Source organism: Clavelina lepadiformis, chromosome 4, assembly GCF_947623445.1.
Source record: "Clavelina lepadiformis chromosome 4, kaClaLepa1.1, whole genome shotgun sequence".
NCBI classification, from domain to species: Eukaryota; Metazoa; Chordata; class Ascidiacea; order Aplousobranchia; family Clavelinidae; genus Clavelina; species Clavelina lepadiformis.
The window spans coordinates 24237873-24257559 of NC_135243.1; the positions used below are offsets into that span (position 1 = coordinate 24237873).

Sequence of the window (19687 nt, forward strand, 5' to 3'; positions counted from 1 at the left end):
CACATATCCTTCGTGTACGCCATTCACTTATCAATTGCTGGCTTTTTTACTGGCATTGTTTCTATGACAGTCTCGACTGCTAGAAATAAGATTAAGAACAAAATAAACAATGAAATCATAAGTGTTTAGGCGTTCATGTTTACGCGTTCTTGTTCCGGCTTTAATTCTGTGACAGTCAGAGCAACTGGAAGTGAATTTAATAAGAACATAGTTGGCAAGATCATGAAAACTGCTCATGTTAATCACACACAGTAAAAATGGTACTTGTTATATAAGTTTTACTAACTTGACATACTCTGTTATTTCATGAAATTAATAGAAAATATTCCAAGTATGCATACTGGCATCAAAGTATGTATATTATATGACATCAATACATATTTTACAATTTCTTTACGTTTTGTGTCGACATCGGTTTACCTTGGTCAACTTTTTTCAATTTTCAAGAATGTCATTTTTAATACTTAGGGCTATGGATAGGTATAAATCATATAACTGATAATAAATCATATACCAGTTTGAACATTTGTCACGCAGCCGCTTTTTTCAGGGGATGTCCCTTGTTTCACATCTGGGGATTCCCGATATGTAAGAGTAGAGTGACCTACATTTACTTCATCCTGGATGGATGTGGCAGAGGTTGAGGAAGATTGCTCTGTAGGTTAAACAAATTAAAGTGAGGGATGAAATCTGTGTCAACATGCATATGTCGGATGTGACTGAACTAATGTAAAGAAATAGATGAAATTGTAGAAAAGATTTTGTGCGTTATGTTAGTCGTTGATGTTAAGATGTTCATGACATTAAGCGCATCATGCTCATGGAAGAGCACAAGCAAAAATAATCTTTGTTTTATTCATTATTATTTGCGTTAACCCAGATATTTTTCTTATTTTAACAGCTTTCCCCCTTTACCTGAAGATGTTTTAGCAACATCACTTGCAGTCCCACCAGCTATATCTGCTGGCTCATTTTTTGGTTTTATTTCTGTGACAGCGTGAAGAGCTAAAAATGGTAACTTGAAAATTAACGATAAGCGATGATACACGCTTATCATGATAATTTATTTCGAGTACCGATATTCGAGGATATGTCAAATATAACATGTACAAAATGTTGTTAGCCTAATATTTAATATTGATTTAAGAGTTAAGGAGTATCACCACTGAACAGAAGAAGGCCCCGTTTGTGTGGAAAATGTTAAAATATATTTCACATCAAAGCTTGAAATCTACAGTTGTAGTTTCCTTCCTTACCTCAGTGAGAACCAGAAAGTTGGGAGGGTTCGCTTTTTATGCTTTAAACACATGCCATGATATAATATTCGGATGTGTTTTTTATACGATGATTTATTATCGAGAGGACGTCATTAAAATGCTCAGTCAAATAGAACGTTTAGTAGACGTTGAATGTCATAGGTACCGATTAAAACTAAACCCAGCAACCGTTTCAATTAAACAGATGTGTTCTTGTTCTATCAGGCTACCACCAATGCAGCCTTCTCTGCATTTTACCGACTACTCACTGACGCTGCAAGTCCATACCACGTGGTTTCAATGTCAAGTTTAAGTTTCAATGTCAAGTATAAAGATTAAAACTAAACCCAGGAACCATTTCAAATAAACAGATGTGTTCTTGTTCTATCAGGCTACCATCTACGGGTGCTTGAACTCGCTTCACAGAGAACTAGATTGCTACGTGGACTCGCCGTTTTTCTGACCAAACCTGCACCCACGGCCAGATAATACTTGAATTTTATACGAAGTGAATAAATTAAACATTGTTTGACCTCTTGCCTTATTAAGCTATCACCCCTGGTTACTTGTGTCACGCCCGTTTTACATGTGCACTAAGCAGCAACTTTACAACAATTTTGCCATAGCAAGTAATCCCGGAAATTTAGAACAACCAGGTTCATATTAGCTATAACTTACTCTTCACTGCTGAATGTGTTCTTTGAGGCTTAAAAGCATCATTATTGGCCCGATTTTGCCACCTTTCTTTGTCAGTGGCTTGGTTAAAATTTCAGACGCAACTTCATAAATGTAATGTTTATGCCAACTTGAGTTGTATATGAACATGACATACTTAAAGCTATATCAAAAGTTTTGCAAACACCAAAAATAATCAGCTGTTGTATGAATCATGTTTCAATTGCAATTAAATTCTTACTATTGACGTCATCATTTGCCTGGTGATGTGACACATTTCCTTTAGATGATTCGACAAGTTTGGAAGAAGATCTGCAATAATATATTTTTGTTTTCACTGTTTTGACGCTGAATATGTTTGTACAACAATCAAAGACTCACACACATATTTCATGATAGTAATGACGTAATATTGACGTAATGTGGAAGTTACATTCAAATCAGGAAAAATTACTTTTCAAATTTATCCACACAATCCAATAAAGACTTTGCTGATTCTTCATCATTCTTTAATGATAAAAGTTTGGCGGTTGCTCTGAGATCGATGCATAAGCTATTGCGTTGATCAGCTGGTGGTGATATGTTGGTTGCCATGGTGGCGAGTTCATTGCAGATGGATTTGACGTCACCATCCAGATTGAGAAGAATCATCAATCGTAAGCTCGATAACATGTTCCAGAAGCGGGGAAGTCCCGTCAGGTGCATTCGTTTTTGAAGGAAGTTGTAAACGTCACTTCCTTTTTCCCTCGTCATGGTTCGATGATTTTGGTACAAGTTGCACAAATCTAAGAAACAAAAACAATTTTAGTCACAATTATACAAAACTAATATTGATAAAGAGTAATTCATTCAAAAACTTTGTATAGCTGGGACAAATGTGTCACCGGGGTCTGGTCAGCGTTTCTAATTTAAGAGAAATCGTATTTCTTCTCGGCACGTCGTTTGATTATGAGCCACTGGAATTGTCCTAGCTTATGTTCGAAATCGGACGGTAGTTTCTGGGTTATGTGGGTGCGACGACGAATTGAGAGTTCATGACGATTTTGAGAACATTGACTCCATCCAACACTTGCTTTAAAGTTGCTGACTGCACCATCAGACTGTTTTGCAATTTGCTTTAATGCACAGACCCGTAGCGCTGACTCCAACTCCAGCAATCTTTCGCTCTCTGACTCAATTGAAATGTTCTGTTTCTAACCGTGGGAAAGCAGCAGATGTTTTGCTTTGTTCGATTTCGGTAATGTTTCTAGTTAAGCTTCGCGTTTTCGCCACGTTCTTACGATGCGGTCAGACATGTCAAAGTGACGACCAGCAGCGCGATTGACACATTGTTCAGCAAACACAACAACTTTAACTTTTCTGCAGCAGTGTACGATACTCACTTTGTTGAAATGGTGCGATGTAAACAGTAGGAACAGCAAATAAAATGCCCAATAAGTTATATATATATAGCATATATACAGCAGCAAACAACCACTTTAGCTTTTCTGCAGCGTTTGCAGTGTTGTGCGAGGACATTCAGTTAAGTTGAGCGCGATTAAACTAAGATGTATACAGATATACAGAAATCTTTAAAACAGAGGTAAAATTGTCACTTTCAAGCGATTGTAACAGTCTAACAGGTCGCATGTTTGATTTGTTTGTTATGACGTTATTAAGACAAAATAATCGTAACACTAAGATTTTATTTATATTTTATTATTATTTTATATCTATTAACAAAACGTAAGAATTTATATTTTAATTGCGTCATAGTGATGTCATTTCCTGAAACGTTCAATGGGAAGTATGGGTTCAATTACGTAAATATCTATGATGTAATCAATGACAACATCATCCAAGGTTCAAGAAAGACAACAAATATTTTTATTTCTTACTATTAATTGTGAAGTGAATATTTTCCATTTTCGATTGCTCGTTCCTATCTTCCACTTCCTGATATGTGTGAATTGATTTGATGTAGAACGTCTCAGCTTTCTCAGGTTGGTCGTTGTCGTAGTAATAAATACCTAAATAAATTATAAATCAATGATTACGATAAAATATTTTAAAAATTGAAAAACTCGATTGTCAATCATAATTCACAATGACGTCATAATCATCAATTCATAAACCAACAATGAATTAATTATTATTTTAAAACATAAATTGCTATTTGGTCATGACGTTGCAAATAACATACGAACCTATATTATTGCAGCATAATGAGTACAACCCCATCTTCCTACATCCATCGCCGAATGTGGATTCCAATGTGGTGATGGCCAGTTGGAGAACTTCAATTGCGCGCGAGTATTCAGCGAGATAACTATGGCACAATGCGATGGCCGTCCAACAATAAGCTTTCGATGTTGCCGCCAACTTTTCATCATCGACTTTCACTGAGTGGATGGATTGAACGAAGTCAGTCATGCGTGAAATCAATTGACGATATGTGGTTCGTTGCAGATTTTCGTTGTATCGCCTTACAAATCGGTGACATTCATTTGCGCATCTCATCATCAGTTTCACTTTCTCAGTAGGATCATCAATCTGTTTGTGAAGATCACCTGCGCACAATACAAGTTTGAGTAATCTTACTTGAGTTTGTTGAGTGCTTAAGAATGTTTAACGTTTGAGTAAGATCACCTGCAAGCAACAGAAGTGTCAATATTGTCGGTGAATATTTCTCACGAATCAGAGTCGTCATGAGATTGATGATGTCATTTCCGATATCGATTGCATCATCACCGGTTACGAAGGTGGAATTCATTGCATATTTTAGATCTTTGCAAACCGTCAGTGCTTCGTCTATTTTTTGATTTGAAATCAGATCATTTATGGATGAGATTTTTTCAATCATAATTTTCAACCCTGCATTGAAAAAGAATCAAAAATTTTAGGTTCAAATATTCAATTTTTAACCTTGCTTTAAATTGATGCATTGAATATAATTTTTTGCTGTGTATTATACAGCGATGAGAAATAGGCATGTTGCATCTCTGTAATAAAATTATCTTTTATCTGAACAGGCCGATTTTATTGTCAGTGACGTCATAAGCAAGGCCTTAACTAAAGATAACAGTTGGATTATATTAGGGGAAGTCCCGGATGTAAGCCGAAACTGATTAAACTTGTCGATAGGGATTTGAGAGTTGTCAGAATGAAATAATTTTCGTGATGTTACTTTTTTGCCATTCACATTGGATAAGCTGCAAACGCATAAATAACTTTAAAACGTTTTCGAAAAAATGAGCGAAAAGCATCATTTGTTATTATATAACTTTCTTAGGTTTATTGTTTTCGTTGCAAATGTTTTGGCTTTGGAAGATTTTTGATTTTCTAATTGTGGTTCTTGCATTTCTTAACTTTGGTCACCTCAGGTCTATTGCCTGCAATCACATATCCTTCATATAAGTCAGACCTCGTTAATCCGGACCACTTTGTTTAGTCATAAAGTGTCGGTTTAGCGATCAATCTTGCAAATGCAGCTCCGTGTTTAAAAAGCAGATGCATCTTACTCCTATTCAAAGTACCGAGTTTCTGGCTGGACAGCAACTAAAATAAAATTATATTTTTTGTATGATCCAACCCAGTGCCAAACCCCAGAACTACCGTATTAAAGACGAATGCTCCAATCACTAAGTTATCTCCACAATTAAATTTTTTTACAAATTCCAATGTTACTCAACAAATTTCAAATCAATAAAGACTGTTGGAGAAGTTTAAAGAGCGCAACTGCAACATTGTTATGCGTAGATAATGGGTTATTGTTGTCGTCAACTAACTACTGTATCTAGGACAGTCGTAAACCATTTTCTATTCACTCTTAATAATCCGGTTTATTGGATTTATTGCTATTTATTTAGCACATTTGTTCCAAAACTTTTGAGTCGTAGTCGGACAGCGGGGTTTCCGTATTAAAGGGGTAAAATGCAAAGAAAGAAATCCGTTCCAGGCAGTTTTGTGTCGTATAGATTACGGTTTTTCGGGGTCTGGATTAACGAGGTCTCTACCATCTGCATCTACCAAACGTGGGTAAACTGAGCTAACTACGATTTGCAGTTTTTACCACAAGATGGCGCACAATACTACGATTGAGAGTAAATTATTTGTTACATTTTAGTTCAGCGATAATTTAACACGTCTTAGCAATTCAGCAATTAAACAGGAAGCCAGATCTATTGTAAACATTTGCAAGGAATAAGCAACTTATCAGAATTGTGTGTTTTTGCCTTTCTAGCTGTTAAACAAATAATGATTTTAACCAACACACGTTCACTTGTCGACGAGTTTAACCTTTCCATGCTGTGAATGTGAAACTTCTTCCAAGATCTTTGACAACATTTAAATAAGCAAAGTCGAAAACAGGTTGCTTATGAATATAGAAGATAGATATCACAGGTCGTATGATAAAAGATATTACAACTAACATGCGCAAGATAGTTGGTAGTTCATGTGACATGTAGTGACTGGTTATGATAAACCTACACAGCAAAGTGATGCTTGTTAAGATGACTCAACAAAAATTGTCATACTCTTACGAAACAGCGTATTTCCAGGTACATATACATACATATGATTGGTAAATTACGGCGACAGAAAAAGACTTCACGCTAAAATGAACTTGAAGCAAACGAATTGAAAAGATAACAAAAGCAATGATCCGATCGTTACAAGCATCTACATCAGGGATGTCCAACCTTTTATTATAGTGGGCCGCATTGTCACTTGAAATAATTCAATGGCCCGCAGAACCTATTAAATTTCAAGAAAAATGGGTACATAAAGTACTATTACTGCCCCAAAACTATTACTACATAGAGTACTACTACAGCGCCCCTAAAAGCTGACTGGTACATTTTAATTTGGCTAAGATTCAAAGCTCAAAATATTACTTGGAGTGAAAATGACTGGTGGGCCGCACAAAAATCTCAGGCGGGCCGCAGGTTGGACATCCCTGGTCTACATTAAAGTGGGCTCAAGTTCCAAATAGCGACTGTCAGAACAGCGACTATCAATAGAGCGACTACACGACAGCGATTCATTTAAAACAGCGACTGCCACAACAGCGACCTCACTTCTTTTATTAAATCCAAGGCTTACGCGCACACGCACTTCCATCCCCCACACCTCTCTACACACGTATGCACGCAGAAACAGGCAAATACTGCGTAGTGAAAGATTGAAACCAAAAGGGACTTTAAAACAACATTTTATTTGGACTATCCATAGTCACATGAAGTCACATGATTTAAAAAGCAATAAAATAAAATAAAAATGCAATAAAAATGCAATAAAAATCAAGACACGTTTATTTCTAAATTGCGAGCAAGGGCTCGAAGGAACTGCCGCCGATCATACTGGCCTCGATTTTGCTGTACAACAGTGATTCGTGTGTTCATTGTCACGTATCTTTTCATTCGCTGAGTCAGGTCTCTGCCTTGTAGTAGCAATGATAAACAACAAAAAAATTTGGAAAAATGGAAAGCCTAGTTAAGTCGCTATCATAACAGTCGCTGTTTTAATGCGGTCGGCATTTAGACAATCGCTGTTTGGAATGTCGCTCACTTGATTACGTCGCTATTATGAAGTCGCCATTATGACAGTCGCTGTTTTGACAGTCGTTATCCTGCCTGGATGCCATTAAAGTGATACTTGCTGATTCATTTGTTTACAGAAAACAGTTTAAACGCAAGTTAAGATACCTGAACGATTATTGTGTTTGTTTGCATCAACCGAGCGATTTGACAATCTGAAAAACTTTCTGAATCGACTCTTCGTTGTCTTTGTACTAGTCAACGTTGTCTGCTCTGTGAATCAAAATAATAGAAGATGAAATAAATCATAGCGTTTATAAGTTGCAAGGTGTTTCAGTAGTGTATGAAACTGGAATTGTAAAGTATCGAAATATTTCTCCAAGAATTGGGAAAATGCAATCTGGCACTCAATCTTTAATGCTCCAGCCTGGTATAAGGAGCTAGTTGCTGTGTGTTGTCCGATTGATACAAATTTTTTGAATTTCAGTTTACAGTTTATGCACGAATTTAGAATAGATTACAGGAACCACTGAACAGAAATAAGTGTCGTTATTGCTTGGCGATATGTCATTGCAATAATATTAACATTGTACTACAAGTTATCGAAACTAGTAAGCATGTTATGACACGTTTTAACTACTGTGTTATAAAGCATGTAAGCAAGCTGTAACAAAATATATACCAATAGACTTTTTCTTTCATAATTTCCAACTCTGCATTGAAAAGGATTTAAATATTTTTGTTTCAACAAATTCATTTTTAGCCCTGCTTTAATATCGATGCATTGAATATAATTTTATCTGTATTATACAGCGATGAGAAACATGCTTGTCACGATAATGTCAAGATAATGTCTTATTTTGTTCATTATTTGCAATTACTTAGATATTTTTTCCGACTTTCTCTATTTACCTGAAGATGTTTTGGCAACATCACTTGCAGTCCCAACAGCTCCATCTGCTGGCTCACTTTTTGGTTTTATTTCTGTGACAGCGTGAAGAGCTAGAAATGATTTTAAAATCAATCGATTATAAAAAGCATTCACAGTAAATTGTGCGCCTTGTTTTAAGCTCACATCTACTTCAGTCTCTAAACTTGTTAGATTGTTATTGCTGGGGCGTAAGGAGCAATCATGGATTTAACTTTTATTTATCTGAAGTTGGTAACTTGTAAAATAACGATAAGCGATGATACACGCGATTAAGCAATCAGCTTCTATCGTAAACATTCTTTAAAAGCAATTGAATGAAAAAATTTAAATAAATATTTTAACGAAATACTGACTTCCAATGATTTGTTTTTGAATTGGGGATTCCCGGATTGTGAGAGTGGAGAGACCTTCATTCACTTTATCCTGGATGGACGTGGCAGAAGTTGATTGCTCTGTAGATGAAACAAGGAAAAGCAAACAATAAAAATCTTTATCATTACACTTTTGTTGGAAATAGTTCAATGAATAAACCTTTAAAAGTTAAGAGGAATGTTTTGTTTCAAAACGTTAAACAACTGACCAAGATATCATTAATGATGTTAAATAGGTAAAAACAACCGAAAAACCTGATATGGGTGGATAATTGGTATAGGTTGTTCAGGGTTTAGGTTAGTATAGCATATGTAGTATGGTAGTGTAGTACATATATAGTGTAAGTGGTATAGGTTGTTAGGTATAAATCATATAATTGATAATAAATAAATCATATATCAGTTTGAACATTTGCCAGTAAATCAATTTGATCAGGGGATGTCCCTTGTTTTATACCTGGGGATTCCCGGGTTGTAAGAGTAGAGGAACCTGCATTTACTTCATCCTGGATGGATGTGGAAGAGGTTGAGGAAGATTGCTCTGATAGTTTAGAGAGTAAAACAATGAAAAAATTTCAATTGAATAAATACTAAGTTTATAGATTGCTTGTGTTTAAAACTTTACAGTATGATAAGATTGCAACATTTGATTAAAAAGCCAAACATTGAAGCCACCGGAACACCTGATATTGGCAAATAAGCAGTAGAAGGTTCTGGTCCTACTTCAAACGGAGATGAGAATTCACTCAGCTTTATTTTCACACTGCTTGGTGTTGGTTCAGGTTCCTCGTTCTTTTTAAGATCACATATGTGGTAGGTGACGTCAGATTTATTCAACGAACGCAGCTTTTCGTCAATTTCATCATAGACTGGAAATCATAAAAAACATAAAAAAGCAAACATTACGTTAACGACAACAAATAAAGCAAAGAACAACACAATCATCCAACTTTACTTTCAAATGTAAATGGTACTTAATATTTAATATAATGGCAATATACTGTAGTTATGGTATGCTTTGGATGTAGGAATAATATGGCAGTATACTTAACACGTGCTATTTACCTTGTTGTATATCTGGTCGATTCTTCGCCTCGAAATCCCAGCATCGAACCATGACATCTTTTAAGAACTTGAAGATATCAAGATCTTCAGGATTGTCTTTTAATGATGACTCAACGTCATCAAGATATTTTTGTTTTGGTTTTTGTCCACAATGAATTATAAGATGGGTAATTAGGCCTGGGTTTGGAGGAAAAGGATCATCACAAGAAAATGCAGGATGCCTGGTGAGGATTGCACAGAGCACCATCCCATAGCTAAAATATAAAATACAAGAAAGAATGTTGTTTTACTCTTACTTCACTGTTTTAACTTATGTTGGAAATATTTACAACAGCAACAAATGTATAAATAATTCTTTCACTGACAATTCAAGCTGTTTCATTCACAAAAATAAGAAAACTTTTTCCCACCTATACACATCCATACTTGGCTTTTTATCACTTAGCATGTTTCTCAAAAGCTCTGGTGCAGTGTAGAATGGAGTATGCTGAGTAGTTGGAGTTATTGTAAAAGATCCTCCGGTAACTCCTGTTGCTGTGGCAATAGCAACAGAGCCAAAATCTGCAATCTTCACCATCAGGTCTGGTGTGAGCAAAATATTTTCTGGTTTCAGATTGCAATGTAAGTAGGACCTTTTCTTATCATGGTGGTGCAAGTAACGTAAGCCGTCACTTATTTGATGGGCAAATCGGAGCTGTAGGAGCAATGGAATGTTCGCTATATCTCCTTGTAGCCACAGAAAATCATCCAAGTTGCCAGCTTCAACATATTCCATGATGATTCCAATACAATTGCTCCATTCTGTGATGCCATGAACAGCAACAATGTGTTGATGTTTGAGTCGATAAAGAACTTTCATTTCTCTCTCAACACTGAAAACACAAGTGATACATCTGGAAAATTAAGTCAAATAAATTAGATTTTTTCTACTTTTTATCTAGTGTTGACGTCACAATAGACACTGTTTTATAGATTTACCATAACGTCGACTTGAGTAAAATCAAGTTATTTGAATAATCGAGCTGAGGCAAGTCATTAAATGGGTCATTACAAACTTGTTATCAATCTATTGTAGCAAATTGATGGATTCGCAAGTATCGCTGCTCTACAAAATCTGCAGTCACAAGCATAGATGCGTGGCTTTACGATGATATGGCTGGATGATGGTATGTGGTGTCTAATATTTGGCATATCGCAAAACAGACAGTCACAGTAGATACTATGATTAAGCTTTTACCAACAAGAATTTTTGCTTGGAACAACAGATGACAATCTTTTCGTCACTTAGTTGACAGTAGAATAGCAATAGAGTTGAACACAAATTTCACATCAGTAGTAAAAGTAGTGTTTTCGTTATGTTATTCAACTATCGAGACAAGATATTGGGGCTTGAGCAGAGCAGCCACTGTGTCGTATTCATCCAAAATTTCCAGGTCAAGTATTCCGTGGGGAGCGTGATAGAGAAAACAGTGGAATATAACGTGCTTTTTGGTTTTCTCCTCCTTGCTACACTCACAACAACTATAAACCTTATTCTTGCACTTTGGAGTTTAGTGCAGTGGAATAAACTAGGGATGCAGATGCAGTACGAACTGTATGTAACCCCTAGTAACCACTCAAACCCCAGCCTGATCCCACCAGTAGTCTTATCAAGGCGGCAGGGAATGAATAAGATTCTTTCGTAGTGACTCAAGGTGTAAGCAGTCTTTCCTGTAAAGAACACTTCTTTGTTATTGAGATAGCAAGCTGCCAACTCTATTTTGGCTGAACTTCAGCTTCCGATTCTGAACGAAAATTGTTAGAGTGGTCATGTCTTGCCAAAAAGTTTCCTCTACAGTTTTCTATTTCCTAGCAGAGCACACGATGGCCAAGTCATCCGCGTAGGGCAGTAGGCCATTGTTGTACTACATCATCTTTCTGTTCGGTAGGTCATGAGTGTATATGTGTAAAACGAGGAGCCAAAATCGATCACTGTGTGACGCTGTTCTTTTGACTTTGCGGCCTCCTTTACTGCCATTCACCTGTGGATGGTGTGAGTAAAGATTCAACTTTTAAAAGGCTCCATGACCATGCGGTCCATCTGCCTGTCTGGGAGCAGACAGAGCAACTTGAAGTAACATTCTGAGCAGACGGAGCAACTTGTAGGCAAGGCCGTCGTGCCATAATGTGTTGGCTGACCTTTTCCTTAGCCTTGAAGCTCCTCTCAATGTCCTGGGTTAGGCTAGGCTAAAGCAGTAACTTCGTGTCGAAGGCCAGCACGTTCACATCAAGAAAGGGGGTAGAACGCGGGCATAGATCAAGCATCAGAAGATTTTGAAAGGACAAACAAAATAGAAGTAAAATGTCTTTTTGATGAAGGCTTTTTGGGCTCCCTAAAAGCTCCTAATGCTTTGGATTCTCGACTACAAAAGCCCTTCTCCAGATTTGTGGGAGTTTTGTGCTGTCAGAAGACAGAGATAAAGAGTGGAGGTCACGCAGTGAAAGCTTTATTGCAGGGCCAGCATGGAGTGTAAGCTTGGAGCAGACCCTCGGCAGAAAGGCAAATAGATTCCAGTCACGGTGCCTATGAGGTTGTATATGATACTCCATGCTTTTGACTCGAGTGTAAGAAGTTGGTGGTGTTAATATGTTCCATCACCACACAAGCTTCTTAGCATCGAGCCTTTTTAGAAAATGGATGCTGCTTTGTTAGAAGTGAAACCTGGAGAAGCTCAAAAAAGAGCGGTCGAATGTCTTTTACTCGGAATCTCAACACGGCAAATACAGTCGACTCCGCTTAATTCGGACACTTTGGTTCCGCTCACTTTTGGCCGAATTAAGCGGAGAAACGGCTTTGTCCGAATTAAGCGGAAAGTCAATTGTTCCTTTCATGGTCATGCATAAAGGCAAAAAACGCATTTAAAATACTGTACTGTTGCGTAATAAATGAATTGCAGCTGCGCTATACTGCAGTAACTGGCACTGATCGCATAAAACGTCTTCATTTACTTTAGTGAGCAATTTCACTTTTTGTGCTAAACTTTTCTGTACAATTTTGTCCTACAAGATGGGCGCAATTGTACCGAAGTAAAAGCGACTATGAAGCTGGCACGGCCTTATATGAGTTCATTGTCGATTGTTACTGCATCGATCGTCATTGTTTCACCATAATCACTCATAATGCAAGTGCATCTTGTCTTAAAACGAACGAAGTACTGTTTATTGTGTCATAACCTAACGATGGAATTGCGAACCTGTGTCCGAATTAAGCGGAGAATTGTCCGAATTAACAGGAGTTTTTTACGTTCAATTTTTACTTTTGTTCCGTTCCCGAGCATTTTGGCCGAATAAAGCGGTTGTCCGGGTTATCCGGTGTCCGAATTAAGCGGATTCGACTGTAGTTGGAGCAATGACTGTATGAGATGTTTATTGACGTAAGTAGTAGGGCGCTGTAGAAGTCTCGGTAAACCTGATTCAGGTTTTTATAATCACATGGCAATAAGCCTGACCTATACTCGTTGCCATTCAGGCTGAAATGCTTCCCATTGACCTTTTTGAAGTTCCAATTCTTCACTGAGGTGGTTGGAACTGATGTCGAATGTTTACAAGCAGTGACAAACCAGGGTCAATATTGAAACTTCTCATTTCATAAGCACACACATGTTTGATAGATGTTCCTCATCATCAACACTCCCGAGTGACAGGTCGGGGTTAGTTCTTGTTCTCCAGCTTCTGGAGGAGAAAGTCGCTTCCTCCATTTTGCTAAAGAGAAGGACCAGGTTGTTGTTGGCTGCCCAGGAAGCCGGGCATTCTCAATCAGTGTCAGCGTAGTTATACCCCAAGTTAACATCAGGGCTTTGGAGCCGGAGCCCGAAGCCCCAGAGCTGTACATTTTCAACGGAGCTGGAGCTCTACATGAAATTCAAATGGAGCTGGAGCCAGTTGTTTGAAAAATAGCTCCGGCTCCGATGAATTTCATAACATGCTATGCTACTAGCCTACTACTATTGGCTGAATTCACATAATTTAACAACAACCCTTCACAAAATTAAGAATTGTTGGCTCTTTGGCGCCACCTTTTCTAACTAACCACTTTTTCCAAACTATTCCGATATTAAAATTGAGCGTTTATCCTTAAACCTCAGTTTTTGACGTAATGGAGCCGGAGCTGGAGCAGTGGTATTATTGAGCTCCGGAGCTGGAGCTAATTTATAATAAAAAAGTGCTCCGGAGCTGGAGCTGGAGCAATTTAACATTTAAGCCTGCTCCAAAGCCCTGGTTAACATGGTAGTGGTTAAAGTTACCAGCGTAAACAGGAGGAAGAGAACACGGGCGGTGGCAATGAAACAGGGGCAACGAATTAGGTGACATCCCGAGTGTGAAAGTTTGCATACATCGATGATGATATAATTGTCAATGTTATGCACACCCACTCAATTTTTGCCACCGGGAGAGATTGAAGGCCATAAACATAATAAAAACGTGATGCAATAATAAACCGGAAATCACCAATGAGTTACTTCAAACAAAGCATTTGAAGTCACGCTACGTTGGTTGTTACATTGTAGCGGTCATTAGATAAAACTTATCGTGTTGCTAGTGGGCATTTAGGAGCCACTGCTCCTAATTACATTGAAAGGGAATTATGTATTTGCGGAACGGGTAACATGTCGATATCATACGATATCGACGCTGGAACTGTGAGCACAGATGAGGTCTTGCTGACAAAAAGAATCAGGCGAAGGAAATTTTTCAAATTGATGAAAGTGAGAAAGCAAAAGTAGTAACTGGTTGAGTACTTAATTGAAAACAACGGAACTATAAATTTGCTTCAACCACTTTATGGTCAAACGAATGCGATATTTCATATTAACGTTAAAACAATTTCTATTCTACAAAAAAAAACTGCCACCAATAATAAAAACGACTTAGACAACAATCCAAGCCCAGCTACTGTATATCCGCCTGATTGCATGGTATCCTATGTTACGTACAAAATCAAGTATTTGGCTACGTTCAACACCACTGCAAAGAAAACAAACTTTCCTGAAATGCAAGAAAATACAATGTTAAAGAGCTAAGTTGTGCAGATTCTTTCACCAGCAGTTCGTAAAGCAAAAGACAAAACACAGCGAGAACTGCCTCAAAATCTCACCCAGCAATGCAAAACAACAGGCTACTGCGCGGCAGATTAGATCCTAAATCTACCTTCTTATCTGCGGTGAGCGGCAACAATCTACAGTTTACTGCTTCTTTTCAATTGTCATGTTTTCCCGCATTTCATTCTTTTGAACTCATGGTATCGCAAGGAAGGTCAACCATTAAAACTATACAGATGTCATTTTTTTTGCACCTTGATGCACAAATATCTTGACCAGAAAGCTATTGTAATGTTCCTATTATAATGATAATAGATAAGGTTAATAGAAGAATAGGTGAATAAGAGAAGAATAAAATAGGTTAATCGCATAAATTGCATTATCGAATAGAATTCCATAATCCCAAACCATTTCCATTCACATGTGAAGAAAATACACCGGTTAATCGCATAAATCGGTTAATCGCATAATTTTCTTAAAGAAGCTTTGTGTTGTTCTGATTTATTCTTATTCAGACTGAGCAAGTCCATGAAGACACATTAGTACCATAACGAGTTACGATTGTTTACATTATTATCATTGCCAGCACACAAAAGCGTCACCGGAAAACCGAGTAACTCGCAGTTTTTAATTCATGACAAAGTTTTTAATTCATGACAAAGTTTTTAATTCATGATCAAAAGTGAAGACAATAAGACATAAATAAATTTAACAACAATATAAAACCATTTACTTATTGCTTCGTTACTTTAAAACTACCAACCACCTCTGTTATTAGGTCACAATCATGTTTTGCATTGCAACCGACTCGCCGTGTACGTTGCTTGGTGGATACGCTAGAATAAGCACGCATGATTTTTTTTAACTTGCAAGGATATCTGGAAGACACGCGTAATATTAATTTTATCGACAAAAAATTTGTTTTTTCTATTGCTGAAAATACGCAACTGTATCTTTCTCACTTTGCCTAACAACACCATAGCAACAAAACCTGATCGTACGAATGTTGTTCACCGATTATATCTATACTCAACAATGCCTTATTATCACAAATCATGCAGTATACTTAGATTACATGTGTTATGAATAGTAAAAGATGATTACGTGAGCAGTTAATGAGTCTAGCAATCTGCTTTCAAGCGAATGTTTAAGATGAACTTCTGACAACACCTAGGCTACTGTTTACAACGGTTAATCACATAAAATAGCTTGGAAAATTGACTATGCGATTAACCGGTTTCGACTGTATAAAAATAATCTAATGTATATATGATAAGTTGTACTTACTTCATCATGACTTTTTCTACGGAAGGTCCTTTAACTTTGAAACATTTAGTAACAACTCTTCCCAGTTGATCGTGGATGCATCTTCTAGCTGTAGCAAAACTTCCTCTGCCCAATAAATCCTCTTTATCCCAACTCGTCTTTAAACTGGATGCTTCGTAAGATTGAAATGATGACATCATCCTTGCATTGCGTGGCACTCAAAACTTAGGATGAACAGACTCTAAGCGCATGCATTTAATTTGGAGAGTGACTATTACATCGTAAGTAGCCTAATAATGCATAATACAGCCTTTTGTTAAACATGGGCGGTTAGATAGGAGAACGGGTATGCAAAAGGTTGACTGTTACTATTTCAAATTTTATTTAAACAAACTTTCCAGTAGGGTGAGAGTTTGGTTTGAGGAAATTAGTTTTAAATTAACTAAGTACAAGCTATAATGTAGTAGCCTATTCTCTGTCGTTTTCGGTGGAAAATTAGCAAATATTTTATGCAGTTTGCTCCCTTTTCAAGGTTACTTTAGCAGCCAGTAAAATAAGTATCTACTTCAACAGCCGCCGACTATCGAACTAAATAAAGTATTAGTTGCGAGAGAAAGTACCAGTAGATTATAGCCCCACGCGAAAAGTTTTCACCAGTGCGCCAGACAATTGCACCAATAAATGTTATGCCAAAACTTGCACCATGCCAACCTAATATGCATACTTCTCCAACATCCATAGCCTACTCCAAGTCATTAAATCTTGGTTGTTAATTCATTGATGAACTGAATTACAGACATTTGATTTCATTGCAAACGATCAGACGATCGGTTAAAGGTATAGCCAATGACATGACTTGATTTGACTTGCATTATGTTTTAACTTGACTTGACTTGATCCAATCAGTAATTTGACTCTACTTGACTTAAACCAACTTCCCAAATGACTTGACTTGACTCGAGTCCTAAAAAAATGACTTGGTTACAGCACTACTGTACACCATACTGATATATAACTTAGTACATCCAATCTCCAACACACAGCGCCGTTTCCAGAATGTGCTTGAGAAACAAGACAGTACTAGGTCTGCAGGCTACAGCAATGCAACTAAACCTCAAATCTGGCCGATCTGGTCAAATCAATTCTGGCGACCAACTCAGCTCAGCACTCGCAGATGACCAAAAACGACAAAGCGCCAAACGCCAGATTCCATTTTTAAGGCGCCAAATCAAGTTTACTGGCACATGGCGCCTGATGCAAGAAAAGGAAAAAAATGAAGTGGGCTCGGTAGCCGAGTGGTTCAAGTGCAGGAATCGAAATAATGCGGCTCGTGTTCGACATCCAGTCGCGCTACCGTTGTAATGTTCTTGGGCAAGGAGTTAACGAAATAATAGCTCTTGTTCAGTGGATAGTTCTAAATTCGCGCAATTAGATTCAAATAATCCACAAAACAGTGCAACAATTGGAACTTGCACAAGGGCTAGCTCGGTAACGGGAGCTCACCTTCCCCCTTTCGGAGGGCATGGTCTCCGGCGTTTGACTGCAGGGATTCCCGGCTGGTTGTGTCTAGAGTAGAGAGAGATGAGTGCTTCCGATGAGCGCCAAGAGAGTGTGGAAGATAAGAGAGAAAAGTTGCGTGTGCAGCTCATCCAGTTTCACCATCTGTAGCGATTGGGCTCGCCTGCCACTCGATAATATCCAAAGCAATATAAAAGACACCTTAATGGATATCAACAATGTTCGAGTGTACATATTTCTAAGCTGCCACTCGATAATATTCAAAGAGATGTGGCCAACTGACACTTTAATGATATTAACTATCTGCTTATACTTTACTTTAATTTTACCTTTTCAAAGTGGTGGAGGCTAGCAAGTCTTTACAACACCACAATAAAAATATTTTTAGCTAAGTTATTATTCAGAAGGTAAAGGAGAAAGGAGAAAGGAGAAGGTGAAAGAATTCCTTTTTCATGCCGAATATGTCCGGAAAACTTCTAATTTTCAAATTCGGAATTTTGCTACGAGCTCCGCATTTGAATAATAGGTTGTCACTATTATTAATACGTAATCAAGTTATTCAAAATAGCCAAAGGCATCACTAGTAGCCTACCAGGCATCAGCTAATGCATTGGGTCCAGCGCTTGCTTAGGCCGGCCCTGGCAGGGATCATTAATAAACTTCATCGACAAACTGTGGTCGGTATTTCAGTTCGATGATAGGAAAGTTAAGCTGTTAGTTCAACGACACTTTCTCGAGTTAAGTGAAAAGACGACTTGACTTGAGATGAAAAGCCATACGAAAGATTTCATCGTCCGCCACACATTATTGAACTAAAGTTAAGTAGCTGAAAGCTTATTGTAAGTCACTGTGCCAGACTCTATAGGCTTGGTCGACACAAAATCTGCTCGCCTGCTGATTTTAGGTTTAAGTTACATTTGTTAAACATTACACAACATTCTCTTGCGACTAGTTACTGCATTAACCCAATCTTAAACGACGCTGGTTCCTCACATTCTCAACGACAAACAATTGTATGTAAATCTAAATCGTTACGGCTGTATGCAATTTGTGGGTAAAAGTCCACCAACTTAATCACCTATACCTTTCCTCCAACAAACCAATTGGTAGAAGCTAAGTACTTTGGGAAAAACTTGGATCTGGTTTTAGATAATAATTCACAGAAACCTTTAACCAGTTGTAAACTGGTAACTACATTTGGAAAAGTTGACGCCCAAAGTAAGTGGAAAGCCTAAGCGTAAAAGCATAGAAACAGCGCTAACAACGTAAAATGCTTTATATGTAGCTGAGATTGCATTCACTGTCGTTAAATCGTTAAGAGGTTGGTTCTAAAGCTGAGTTAAAAAGCTGGTTGAATATTAACGAAGTTTTACGATTGGTAAACAACGCGCTTACTGAATGTTTCTATAGATTGTTTAAATACAAGGATAAACTTTGTACTTATAATTTTGCTGAGCATTCAAACTGAAATCTAATTAAGACTTCTAAGAAATATGATTACAACTGTGAGGTGCCAACACACGCAGGGTTGTGTAAAGCGCAGTATGGGCCCCGGCCTGAAAGGAAATTTGAGCCCTTGCAAAAGCTTGTAATTCCTTAATATATGAGGCCGTCCCTGCCGACTGGCGACGACATTTTCTGTACGTTCCTTCGACGCACTATCTTTTACATGGACGACGGGTGACAGAGCTTTCTTGACCGTCGTCAAAACCTAGAGAACGAGAAACTCAAGTCCGATTGCACGAAACTCGATTTCTTGTGAGGTTGTTTCTCGTCAGCACTTTCGCAGAGACCGATCGGCCAAAACGTGAGGGAAGAAAATCGTATTGAGCCAGTAACAAATTCAAGAAACAAATAAACGACTGAAGGAATTAACACACGGTGAGCGGAACACAAAGCAAGTGATCGAAACCTGGCGGTGACATGGTGCCAACCGCCACAAACACGATTCATAAGCGACTACTTGCCACCACCATTAATTTAAACACATTTATGTGATCGGCAAATT

The 19687-nt window shown here is 37.7% G+C and overlaps 2 protein-coding genes across 2 annotated transcripts in view; both read right to left on the reverse strand.

Moving 5' to 3' along the window:
• Positions 1 to 19687, reverse strand: part of LOC143452422 (uncharacterized) — a 47213-nt gene that overhangs the window by 12091 nt on the left and 15435 nt on the right. The window contains exons 10-16 of the mRNA XM_076953385.1: positions 7619 to 7723; positions 4560 to 4784; positions 4118 to 4480; positions 3809 to 3940; positions 2386 to 2716; positions 2173 to 2243; positions 515 to 655 (exon numbers count right to left, since the gene is read on the reverse strand). Of these exons, the coding sequence (XP_076809500.1) occupies positions 515 to 655; positions 2173 to 2243; positions 2386 to 2716; positions 3809 to 3940; positions 4118 to 4480; positions 4560 to 4784; positions 7619 to 7723 (1368 nt within the window). The remainder of the gene's footprint in view (positions 1 to 514; positions 656 to 2172; positions 2244 to 2385; positions 2717 to 3808; positions 3941 to 4117; positions 4481 to 4559; positions 4785 to 7618; positions 7724 to 19687) is intronic.
• On the reverse strand, positions 9776 to 16411 carry LOC143452432 (receptor-interacting serine/threonine-protein kinase 1-like). The gene is made up of 3 exons (XM_076953410.1): positions 16183 to 16411; positions 10228 to 10689; positions 9776 to 10071 (listed from the first exon to the last, which is right to left on the reverse strand). The coding sequence occupies exons 1-3, from the start codon at positions 16359 to 16361 to the stop codon at positions 9810 to 9812; spliced, it is 903 nt and encodes a 300-aa protein (XP_076809525.1). The 5' UTR covers positions 16362 to 16411; the 3' UTR covers positions 9776 to 9809.